General features: G+C 33.0%; 1 protein-coding gene and 1 long non-coding RNA gene across 2 annotated transcripts; both read right to left on the reverse strand.

The window, feature by feature from the left end:
* Positions 1 to 7,793: 7,793 nt before the first annotated feature.
* On the reverse strand, positions 7,794 to 9,063 carry LOC132182056 (protein neprosin-like). Its single transcript, XM_059595263.1, has 5 exons — positions 8,995 to 9,063; positions 8,726 to 8,884; positions 8,591 to 8,644; positions 8,312 to 8,452; positions 7,794 to 8,195 (listed from the first exon to the last, which is right to left on the reverse strand). Exons 1-5 carry the CDS (start codon positions 9,043 to 9,045, stop codon positions 7,794 to 7,796), a joined length of 807 nt encoding a protein of 268 aa, XP_059451246.1. The 5' UTR covers positions 9,046 to 9,063.
* Positions 9,064 to 9,104: 41 nt separating this feature from the next.
* LOC132180492 (uncharacterized) lies at positions 9,105 to 9,945 on the reverse strand. Its single transcript, XR_009440163.1, has 3 exons — positions 9,772 to 9,945; positions 9,272 to 9,358; positions 9,105 to 9,183 (listed from the first exon to the last, which is right to left on the reverse strand). It is a non-coding gene; the product is annotated as an uncharacterized LOC132180492 (long non-coding RNA).
* Positions 9,946 to 12,817: the final 2,872 nt, after the last annotated feature.

Raw genomic sequence — 12,817 nt, forward strand, 5'->3', positions numbered from 1 at the left:
AATAATTTCTTTTAAAATTTTCAATTACGACAATATTCTTCTAAACTACCAAAAAATTGATAATATTTCCTCAAAGCCAGCAAAAAAATAAAAAATGTCCATAATTTTTTTTTCTTCAATAAGATAAAAATATTCTAATAAATTTGAAAAAAAAAAGATTTTTTTTTTTTTAAATTTACACCATTTTTTTAAAAAATATTTCTATTTTATTAAGGCATTTTATTCATTGAAGGAATATATATTGACAAATTTTAATAGTTTAAAGGAGACATTATCTCAATTAAAAATTTGAAAAATACATTATTAATTAAATAGTAATTTGAAGGAGAATATGTAGGCTTTTTCCTGTATATATTCTATATTTATACGAATTAACCTTATCCTTACACATAAAAGTAACACATTCAATTATCACTTTTTTTTTTTTTTTTTTTGAAACCGATAGTGGAGATGGACGTCATGCAAGAATAAAAAGCATGGTTTCAGTTAATGATGAATGATAGCTTGGGTGGTGTAAATTTGAGAGCAAGTAAGCTTGTGAAGAAGCTTAGCTGCAAAACTCTCTCTCATTATTAATTTCCTTTTGTCTTTCTAACTTTACTCCTACCAGAATAATTGATCCGATCCCCATTACAAACACTACATAGGTGATAGGTTAGAGTATGAATTTATGATTCAAGATCCACCAATAAAAATACAGTTTTCACACCCATGGCAGAGCCACCCCAGGGGTGGTTTTCCAACCACCACTTAATTTCTTTCTTTTAGTTTTTATTATTATTTTTTTAATTATATCAATTTAATTCATCTTTCCAAACATATTTTTCCATTTTGTTTTCTAAATCATCCAAACGTAATTTCTAAATTATTTTTTCTCGGCATTCTCAATTTTAAATAAAGTATAGAATAATATAAAACAACATAAAAAATCGCACACCCCAATGTTTAATAGATAACTCAAGAAACCTCTTACAGGTTGCATATCCTATTAGCAGTATTTGGAAATATATTGGTTAGGACATAGTCAAGCTACCTTTCTGATTGTTTTTTTTATATGATGGGAAACCTCCAAGTTAAGGTCTTTTCGTATACCCACCCATAAAAAATAAATTATGAACTCGTGTAACGCACTCATACCACACGACTTAGTTAAATTAGGGATGTAGTCCCAAAAAATTGCTTGCACTCAAGCAAAATATAAACTTTAAACATGATGGTTATGCCACCAAAGTCCAAGACCTAAGTTACCTTTAAGAAATTTTCAAGGGCTTTGGCACTGACTTTACATAGATGTGTACAAAGTTGAACTCTTGTTGTGAAAACTCCATGATGCTTTTCTACAATGCTGCCTATATGACATAAAGTGTGGTGATCAACTTTGAAAAAAAAGGGAAACCGGTCAACAAGTATCATCAGATAATCGTACGATACACAAAAGATTGATTATTGCAACATTAAAAAAAAAAAAACATGTTTCTTAACAGAGAAAACACCCGGCCAAATGCCAAACAGAAGAGAACATGCCAAACATGACCATTTTAAATGAGAATTAGTCACATGATGGACCAAATTCTTTTAGTGCATCTCAGTATTAAGAACTAAAATGAGTACAATGGATTCGGCACCAAAATGATTCCAAGTAACAAGTGCATGAAATCATGATCGGTGATGACTAAAACAACAGACTTGCCTTGAGTACTTATTAAAACATGCACTCCATTTGACCAAAATGCAAGGTTATGATGCCTATTGTAACGACCCAGTAAAAAGTGCTAGCCACATTTGCGTTATTACTTTAAAAAAATTAGTCAATTTGAAATTTCTCTAAAATTTATTATAAAACCCAATTTTTTCTAATAATTAGACAATGTGGGACTTAGCACTTTTAATCTTTATAAACTACTCACTCTATGTAAGCTACTTCTCACCTTTTCAATATGGGCTCGGGTGTTACACCTATAATCATTATCGATCTTTTCATTTACTGTGGCCTGAATTGCAGCATACTCATGGGACCGAAAAGGCTATGGGTCTAAGAGCCCGATCAAGTCCTAAGAGGCCCAAAAAGGCTCAAGGGCCCATACCACAAAATATAAGATTTTCTCCCCCTCTCACAGATTATTCATCACCAATTATTCATGAAGTGATCATTCTTTGAGATCATCTAGGCCACTAAAATATATTCAGGGACAACGAATGCAACATGTTGAATCCAGCCATCGAAAAGGCCAAAGTGGCATGAATGGCCTTATTACAAGCATATCAAATAGGTCTAGAAAAAAGGAGGCCTTAAAATTCATCCGATCAAGGATGGAACTACCTTAAAGGGCGGTAGGCTCTCACTAATTTTTAAATATTTTTTATTAAGTTAAATATATGTACATTTTTTGTTTAAAAATTAGGCTTGGTCTTACCAAAATTGGGCTTATCCCCTCATTGGCCCTTAAAATGAGAATTTGAATTCTTTCTGATTCATTTAAACTAGACAAAAAATATGTAAAATGACAATTTTATTCCTATTTTAATACTAAATAGATCCCCTCCAGTTAAAATGAACCGAAGAGAATTCTTGTCCTGAAATGAGAAATCCTAATTATGTCCGGATCCAATCCATTTAATACCAAAGTTAGCAAGTAGAATCAAAGCTCACACAATGATCGAAGATTTACATAAACTTGTATCCTTTTTTTTTTTTTTTTTTTTTTATAATTACATAAACTTGTATCCTATTTTGAAGCACCTAATACCTTACTCATAGCTAGCTGTTCGTTCAACCTTATACCCTATTTCTTTCTTTCTTTCCTTCTTTCCTTCCTTTTTTTCTGTTTTTCTTTTGTTTATTTTATCTTTTAAATTAATACCATATTGAATAATCGTGTGAAATAGCTAGAGAGTGAAGCCAAAGAGAGTAATTAAAGTTGCACACGTCATGCATGCGTCACTACTAGAACAACTTTTAGCAATTTATTTACAAATTACGTACCATGTTGTGGATCTGTGCATTTTTAACTTCATTCTCAAATATTCCATATATATATACATATATATATATATATGTGTGTGTGTGTGAAAATCCTACGTGTTTGGTGATCTAATTTAGCCAACTTCGATTTTCGAGTGAATGCTATTTTGTTTTACCCAACCTTCAATGTCCAAGTTTTTTTTTGGTGAGTACAAAAAATATTCACTAATTATATCATATCAATTTTCTGTTTTAAGTGTTTTAATTTAGGGCTTATCTTCTTCATATTTTTTTTAATCAAAAGGGTAGTAGTTGGCGACCGATAATGGCTATTTTATCTAGACATGACCATAGTAGTACATGCCTGTCGGAAACCACTTAAGAAGGCAAGACATAAATAGCGGGAACTGTAGGCACTCTCTCAAGACCAATTGAGTTATGGCTAGCCTGACTCAACCTCATAAAGACATCAATGATTCCTAATACGGCTAATATTAATCATATTTGTGTGAGTGATTCTCCATTGAGGAGAATCGAACCCACACTTTAATACATGCCTAACTTTATGAGAATTTCCTTAAAATCACTAAACCACCACCGACTTATCTTCTATTGCATGGAGGTTTAGGTAAATAATCTACTTTTTCATTTTAGTAATAATTAACATTGGAATATTTGTAGTTTTCACCTTTTGACACCTTTATATTGTGGTAGAAAATTACCCTATTTTTGTTTTTCAAAGGATGTGTATGGAAATTAGGCACAAAATCCGGATGAAAAATATAAGATGTGATTAATCAAATTAAACCAATCTAGTCTCTACGCGCGCGTCCTCAAGCATGCACCCACGATCTTAGTGGCAATAAATTAACGAGACAAAGTAAGACTTAGATAATGGTTAATTTCCTTAATCATTTTTTAACCAAACTCTTGCGTCCATAACTCTACCTTAAAAGCACAAAGACGGTTTCGAACGCGTTTCTTTCCTCCCTTAAACGGATCATTAATTAAGAGAAGAAAAGCAACTACTAGCTAGAACTCAAAACACTTTAGTACCCTTTTCTTAAATTAAAAAAAAAAAAAAATCACTCTGTATACGGTATACCTTATCTGCAGCATTAATATCAACATAGTGCTTCAACAAAGGATCCATAAGGGATTACGTACGCGTGTGGAGAAAACCGTTTCAGGCATCCAATATTTTTTTTAAAAAAATAGCCAGTTTTTAAATCCAAGAAGACCGATCGAGTATCATCAGACATCAGCAACTAGTTTCTTAAACCAAAAACCATACAAGAAATCAAGCAGAATTACTATCCAATATGGTCTTTAGAAATTTAATTATTTATCTGTTTTTTTTTTTTTGCTTGATAATTATATCATTTAACAACAGAGGGGTTATAATACTTTTATAGACGATTAATACAATGATAATTATAACTCTCATCTTCTACCCTTTAAACTCCATTCTGCCAAGGAAATTACCTCCAAAAAAGTATGTTAATTACCTAGGAAATAACCATATATAACAATGTAGCTTGAAAAAATTTTGTTTCTTGTCGTACGTGCAAAATAAGCAAATGGCCCCAAGAATTAAAAATTAAAAAAAGGTACCAAAATGTTGAACCTCAGTGGATGCCATCTCATTCAACTTATCCATCTTAAAAGGGTTCATTTAGGGCATTTTTTGAAATTGAGATCGCATTTCTCATGAGTTTAATAGGTTCACTGGAAATTAGCATGGACACGCAAAACCACGGCCACTATTTCACCTGCAACGTGGTAAATAACAAACAAACAAGGTGCTTGTTTTGGGTTAGTTTGTAGCTTCTTCGTCATTCCTTTTCTTGTTTTGGTAAAATTGATAATTAAGAGGTCCACGTGGGTGTTTGCTGCTTCCAAATCGACCACCTCTCTAGCTTCTTTATAAACGACGGCGTTAATTGTATTGTGATGTGAAAGACGGTGTTTGATTTTCTGCTTCTCATCGATCACCAGTTTGAAGTATTCTGAAAAGTTCGTGTGTTCCCAAGTTGTCTTTAAGGTTATTGCTGCTGCCGAGAGTTTCAGAACCAAGGCAACATGGCGCAAGAAATGAAGACTTTTTGCATATTTTTTGCTGCATTTTGGACGGTTGCAGCACCGGTGGAATCATTGAAGCGTTTAGACTTGTCCAACAACTCCATCAACGGTACTTTCCCTCCACTCATCACCAGCCTTAACTTCTTGAACATTTCGCTCAACAACTTCACCGGACTGGTTGCCCCGGCCATGTACCGGAAATTTGGCAAATCGGCGTTTATCCATTATTCATCAAAAACGCCAATAATTCAAATTCCACCTCACATGCCCCTCCAAAAACACCACCCCATAGACAAACACGCTAGTGCGAGAAAACCCAAATCCAAAACCAAAGTTCTCGGCCTATCATGTGCATCTGCATGGCGCATGGTGCGTGAATCCCATTTTTCAAGAGCACCTACAATTCACCAAATGGGCGATTCCGGCAATGTAGAGTTTGCTGCAGGGGTCTACAATTGCTTTGCACGTGCCCAACTGAAAGAAAAGGTGATCGAAACCAATTTGATGGCCAGTGGGTCGGATAGAGCGACTGTTTTTCAATTTCCGGCGGATAATGGACATTATCAGCCTCTTTCGCAACCGAATGGGACGTCGAAAATAGAGACGAGGTTGTCTATGACCATATATAATCTTCTTTCTATTGTTCTGTTTTAGTATTTTCTTTGAGAGAGAAAAAAAAAGGGTGTAACTTGTAGTCCAAGGCTTTGATTTAACGCATCGTTTTAAATTGTACAGGGGCGCCTACATTTCGCCATGGCAGAAGGCTATTATAATATTATTTGCTTTTTCTAGGACAAATATTCTCAAGGTACGTAAAAGATCTTCTTCTACTAATATTAAGAGATCTGTAAAATATGTTGCTCACTCACTGGTGCTGAATTTCGTGACTTCGCTGACACCCCTAAAATGTTATCTCATTTAAAACTGAGGCATTATATTCCAAGAGGATGCCTTATTTTGCTTTCTTTTGTTTTGTTTTTGATTTTTTTTTAGGGGGAACGCACGTGGGGTTGGGGTAGGGAGGAGAAGTAGTGGTAATTAATGTAGTCATATTATTCAAGGCAAATAAATTGCATAAACTCTGTCCAGATATAACCTTGGAAGTATTTTTAAGACAAGAACAATATTATTATCTCTATAGTACTGTAAGATATTAGCAGCAAACAAAAATTCCAATAGCCAATACAAAATTGTGATGTGAATTTATTTTTAAAAATTTCGCGTGAAAATTATAAAGATTGGAAACTGATAAAAGAAAAAAAAAAAAAAAATTCAAGATTTATTGATATTAATTAAAACAATCTTGGTTAAAAAATAACTCGAATTTTAACACGCAGCTTGTGTAAATTGGTCAATCACGACTTGACCTTTTTTTATGTGATTCAATTAGTGCCTTGTACACTTATTAATTTATTCGCCTATACATGTCTTGCTTGTTAATAAACACAACACAAAACTGGGAAGAAAAAACAAAAAAAGAAAAGGGCCTAGGATAGAAGCTGATATATCACTAAGAGAAACAAAAACTATAAGAAATATAACTAAATCGTGTGTTAATTAATTGGTGTTGCGATGAACTTAGAAATTACATAGGGCAGAAATTACGTTAAAAGAATAGCCTTCCATATATAATGATATTGTTCATCCCAAAAAATCATACATGCACCATAAGTTTAGCCTTGCAAATTTAAATCATACGTACAAATACAATTTTTATTTTTATCTAAAAATAATATAAACTTATTAATTTATTGCAGGTTCGTGGAATCATCTACTGCATAAGTTTCTTTGTCCTTGTTACGAGAGTTTCAGCATCAAATAATGACGTCAATTACCAATATTCCTCTAGTAATAATGATGACAATAAGCTGTTCTGGAATGTTATTTATTTAGTGCTTGTGGGCGTGGCAATATTCCTTATAAGCTTGGGACTACGCTATGCATGGCTTGCTTACTTGCGTGGGGAGCCAAGGCGGGTGATAGAAAGGTTACCAAGTCTAGTGTTTGTGTGTGGGGAAGTGGGTGCTTTTGGAACCACTCGCTGTGGAATATGTCAAATGGAGTTAGTTGAAGGGGACAGTCTACGCATCCTCCCCTGCGCACATATATTCCATACAGAATGCCTCGTGGCTATGGTCGCCATCGGAACAAGTGTTGCCTGCCCCGAGTGTCGACGTACATTTGGGGTAATCACCCCACCAGCACCAGACCCAGAGCTGCATTGGGCTAGTTGGTTGGGACCATTAGCGTAGCTATATATAGTTGGAAACTCAAATTGTGCCTCATAAGCTCTATTTATTTTGGGTGATATAGTTTTAGTTGTAATTGTTTTATTAACGAAGGTTGGGAAGTGGCTACACCACACACACACACACACACATATATATATATATATGAGGGGATGATGAGTTTTATCTAAATTTAAAAAATAACTTGAAGATTTTTAAATTTTAGAGAGTTGACTTAAGGACTTATTATACAATTTTCTTTTTGGAAAACATCAATATATGGATATGCTTATGGAAATCTCCAATGGATATATATCAAAGGGAATATTGGTTATATACAGCATATTGAGTGCAATCAATGTCTTATAACCAACAAAATGAAAGAAGCTAATGGTTCTGCTTGTCACATATATGTCAATCAACTTTTCTTGAATTTAAAAAAAATTCACTTAATACAAATTAACTTGATAACTTTGAGAAAACTCATTATTATTAAAATGGGAATTAGTAAAACTACAGTTTCAAGCTCCTTTGATTCCACCAGGACCATCATAACAAATAAGACGTCCAAAATATTCATTGATATTTCCTAAATCTTTAATATTGTATGCATCTGGATTAGATGCATAAACCTCTGAATCGATTGGATTGACAAAATTAAACTTTGCGTTCTCATATGCAGTTGCAATTCGACGACTATGAGCGAAATGGTCTGTATCTGTCCCAGGTAGAGTAAGGCCAGTACCCATAGGGGGACTAGGCTGGTCTAATGGACTGTAAACTTCTCCTCCCCAATCAGCTTGATTGCCAAACTCACTCAATTTCCCAAATAGTGTCGGGGGCCAAAAACCAACTAGATAATTCTCTTCTTCATAGTATAATGACCAAACAAATTTTGTTGAATATGGCCCGTCAAGTATTTCCTACCATGTGATAGTAAGTAAAAATGAAACAAAATTTAGTGTAAAACATATATTCATGGCTATGGATTTGTTTAGTAATTTAACGAACATCTAAAATCACATATTCCCTTTCATACCTTATTGATTCGCAATTTAAGGGCAAATTGCGGTCCACCTATAACAGAAGTCACATCTATTGGCCAACCTAGAGGCATTTGTGAATTTATTTGCACATATCCAGGACATTGTTGATTGAAACATTGTGTTCTTCCATCAATCTGGTAGAATGAATTCATACAATAAAAGGTTTGTCTATCAATAGAAAAATATGAAATATAAATCCTTAATTTGATTTGTTACAAATAGTTAAAAAAAGAAAAAAAAGAAATTACTCAACACAATCTACAAAAACCCACTGTGAGGTGCGCAAATAGCCGAGTTTGGTTGTCTTTGAACAATAAAGGATTTACCTAAAAAGAAATTTGTTCAGTATATATATGTTTGTGTCTATTAATTAGCAAATGATAAACTATCCTAAAATAGAGAATTACCGTGAAACCTGTTTTTATGGTGTCAAAACCATTTGAAAGTGTCATCTGGAATGCACTATACTGAGACCCAGTAACTCCTTTTGTATGAAATAAGCTAATAAATGATTCAATTCCAGCAAGCTTCCTATTGGGGTCAATTTTTGTTCGAAGTATTGCATACTGCATGAGATAACCATATTCTTAATTCACTTGCATCACTAACACTAGGGTAGATTCACTAACAAAAAATAATACATTTTTTTTAGCACAAAAAAAATAATGATACTTACATGACGTCCAGGTTCTTCGTCGATATTTGAAGAATATATCTTTGAAAGCATTTTGGCTCTTGCCAAGTCATATTTACTGATTCTTATTATAGGAACTGTTCCATAAGGGCACACTAGACCTTTTAGCCCAATATTTAAGGGTAAATTCCCTTTGGCTCTCATTCCTTGTAAAAACAACTTACGTTTCATCTGTAATGATACTCTTGAAAGGTTAGAACGATATCAGTTCTATCAATTAGTATTTGAAAAGAAAAAAGATTTGCATTAACAGTTAAACCTCAAATGTAGTATTCTTCCAAAAAGGATGATCAAAGCCAGGTTGTTTGTAGAAATCAATACAATCGTATATATCTCCATCTCTTGTCTGCAGATTTCAAATCAAAATCCAATAATAATTAATTACAAGCTCAATGAAAATTTTAAGAGCCACATCATTCTTGGAGGAACACAAAAGTGACACAAGAAGGACTTGTAGCATTCCTTTGTGCCTATTTTACCTTAAAGTTAGCCAATAAATTAAAAACGGTTTCAAAAATATTGGAGTCTAATAATATGAAATAAAATAGGATATATAAATTATGTATATGGCATTAAATTATATTATTACGATTAAGTGTGGCTTGAGCCCATGCATGCCTCTTAAACTCTTATATAGAAGTGCTAGGATAGGGACCGGAGTTTGAATTTTATCCTGATCATTTGTTCAATATCTTATACAAAATATTTGAAATATGCATAGAAATAAAGAATTAAAAGAATAACTTTTGGAAATCTTACTTGGATGCTTTTAATTGCAGAAGTTTTAAGATTTATAAGTCGCTTCTTGAATTTCAGTTCTTCCTTTAAAGATAATCCCCAACCAGCTTCAACTAGATTTCCGCTAAGATAGAGAAAGCACAGGAAGAAAACTATTAAGTCCACCCTTGCCGCCATGATCGATAAACACATATGAGTTTGTAGATTTAAAGAGTGTAAACACAAATATTTTTATCCAAGAAAACACACATATTTATACGAAATGACATTACTTGGTAAACCATACATATTTTCCAGCCTTAATATGCCAACTGTATTAATTAAAATATTTATAGGATTGCACAATAATAATGACATTAATAAAGAAAGATAAAACATAGAAATTCTCTAACCTAAACATACCAATTACATTGATTACAAAGGCTATAAAATTGTCAAATAATAATGACAATAATGAAAGTGATGATTATAATTTCTTTATAAATTGACAATAACTAAATGAACATCATTTAAGACATATAGCCTTTAATAATTCAGATTCAACTACTACTAACTGACAATAAATGTGAGTAATTTGGATTTTTCAATTCTCAACCATTATTTTTAAATTAAAATTTGAAGATTATTTTGTTGATTTTCTGTTTTTCTATTATAAACTTTTTTTTTTCTTTTCTTTCTATTCTTCTATAAACTTGTTGTTTTGCTGTATTTGTATCTCCATTTGTTGCTTTATTATTATTATTATAATAATTTTTTTTTATTATTATTATTTTATGTATTTATTGTTGGGTTCCTTGGATTTTTTTGGTTTTAGTCTCTCTATGGTTTGATCCCGTAGTGGAGACTTGCACTACTAGATATAGAGTACCCACTCTTCATCAACTCTTGTTTCAAATTTTAATAGTGCCTTTCCCACTTCAGCTTTCTTCCAATGGTTGTTACAGCTTCCTAGTGGAGATTCATATAGGTTTTAGAGGCTTTTTAACGTTCGTGCACCTTAAGAGAATGACTCTCCTCGGTTTGCTTTCATCTCCAACTCAAAGACTTTATTTCTTCGGTAAAACTAGTTGCAAGACTAGCAATGTTTTTCATAAGAGAGCCCCTTCAATCAAGATGGGCTGTAAAATAAGAGTTTTATAGCCTCTAGTAAAATTTTGACAAGCTAGTTAAAAACACCAAATATATTGTATATGAAAACACTGGATCAGCTAACCAAGATTCCCATAGACCAAAAAATAAAATAAAATAAAATAAAAATCCTTTTACATTACCCCCACTCATTTACGCCTAAACCACCAACGCCTCCTCCACCGAGAGACGCTGCCAGAATCCGCCCAAAGCCACCGAATTTTGGGTTGTGATTCTTTGTGGTTTGGTTTGTTTGTTCAAGTGAGGTGAGAATCTTGCAATATTTAGTTCTTCTGGGCTGGAGGTGGCAAAATTGCTTGTGATTGAGGGGATTATGTTGTTGAGAAATAGTCCCACATTACCTATGGACAAGATCTTTGGCATGTTTATAAGGAATGAATAACCCTCTCTTATTGAACTAGTTTTTTTAGATGAGTTAGGCCCACAAATTTCTTCATGGTATTAGAGCCTGCCACAGGACGAATGAGGTTCCACACTACTTACCCCATAACAAGGATTAGGAAAAAATACTGGCTTGCACGTGAGGAAGGGTGTTGAGAAATAGTTTCACATTGCCTGTGGACAAGATCTTGGGCATGTTTATAAGGAATGAGCAACCCTCTCTTATTGAACCAATTTTTTTAGATGAGTTAGGCCGACAAATTTCTTCATATGTATGTTATGATATGTATGTTATGAAATGTCATGTTATGACATGTTATGTTATGCAAAGCTATGTACTTAAATTATGTTGATTTTAAGTACTTATGTTTTACTTATTATGTTATGAACTATTTTACCGCTTTATATTATGAAATGTGAAGTTAATTATGTAGTAAGAAAATGCAAGGAAATACTATTTTGATTTATTACCATGTAGCAAATTGTCTATAACTTAGTTTACCATTTAGCCATACATTTATTAAAACTCATTTGTAAAAACCTTGCATACATGGTTGTTTAGTAAACACAGGTGATGAGGTACATTTTCAAATAAATGGGGGTTCTCATATTAAATGGTTAGTTTGCTTGAACTTACTAAGTCATAGACTCACACTTTTACCTATAAAACTTTTATAGGTGGTTGAGGAAAAAGAAGAAGATGCAAATCTGTATGAATGACTGATCTATGACGCATATAACTGATATGATGCCCCAAATGTTGGAAGGGCTGACTTACTTTAAGTTAGTTGTATAAATTCTTGTAGTTTTTAATGTGTGTATTTTAGTAGACCACTTATGGCAGCTTGTACTTACACAATAACTTGTTAATAACTTTGTAAGTTATGTAACCTGTCGCTTGTGGCAGTGCTTGGGAAGACTAAGCTACTTGCTATTAGATGCTCTGGTACATTTATACTTTGAAGAGAACGCTGATGTCAAAAGAAAGAAAGAAAAGAAGAAGAAGAAAAAAAAACCGCTTAAAAAGTTACGTACTTACATGCAATAGTGTCACGTGAGAATTTAGATAATTTTACTTATGGTTTACTTGGTAAAGTCGGGGTGTAACACAACATATTGAACGCAATCAATGTCTTAGAAGTGTAGATTCCATATCATATTTTTTGGCATTGCAATGAAAAATTATTTATATAATGGTGGAGATGAGTCTTGTGCACAAGTTACATGAAATTATAGAATCAGCGTTTCTAACCAACAAAATGAAAGAAACAAAGAAGCTAATGGTCCTGCTTGTCACATGTATGTCAATCAACTTTTCTTGAATTTTAAATTTCACTTAATACAAATTAACTTGATAACCTGATAAAACTCATTAATTATTATTAAAATGGGAATTAGTAAAACTACAGTTTCAAGCTCCTTTGCTTCCACCAGGACCATCATAACAAATAAGACGTCCAAAATATTCATTGATATATCCTAAATCTTTAATATTGTATGCATGTGGATTAGATGCACACACCTCTGAATCGATTGG

The sequence above is a fragment of the Corylus avellana genome, chromosome ca5 (genome assembly GCF_901000735.1).
Source record: "Corylus avellana chromosome ca5, CavTom2PMs-1.0".
NCBI classification, from domain to species: domain Eukaryota; kingdom Viridiplantae; phylum Streptophyta; class Magnoliopsida; order Fagales; family Betulaceae; genus Corylus; species Corylus avellana.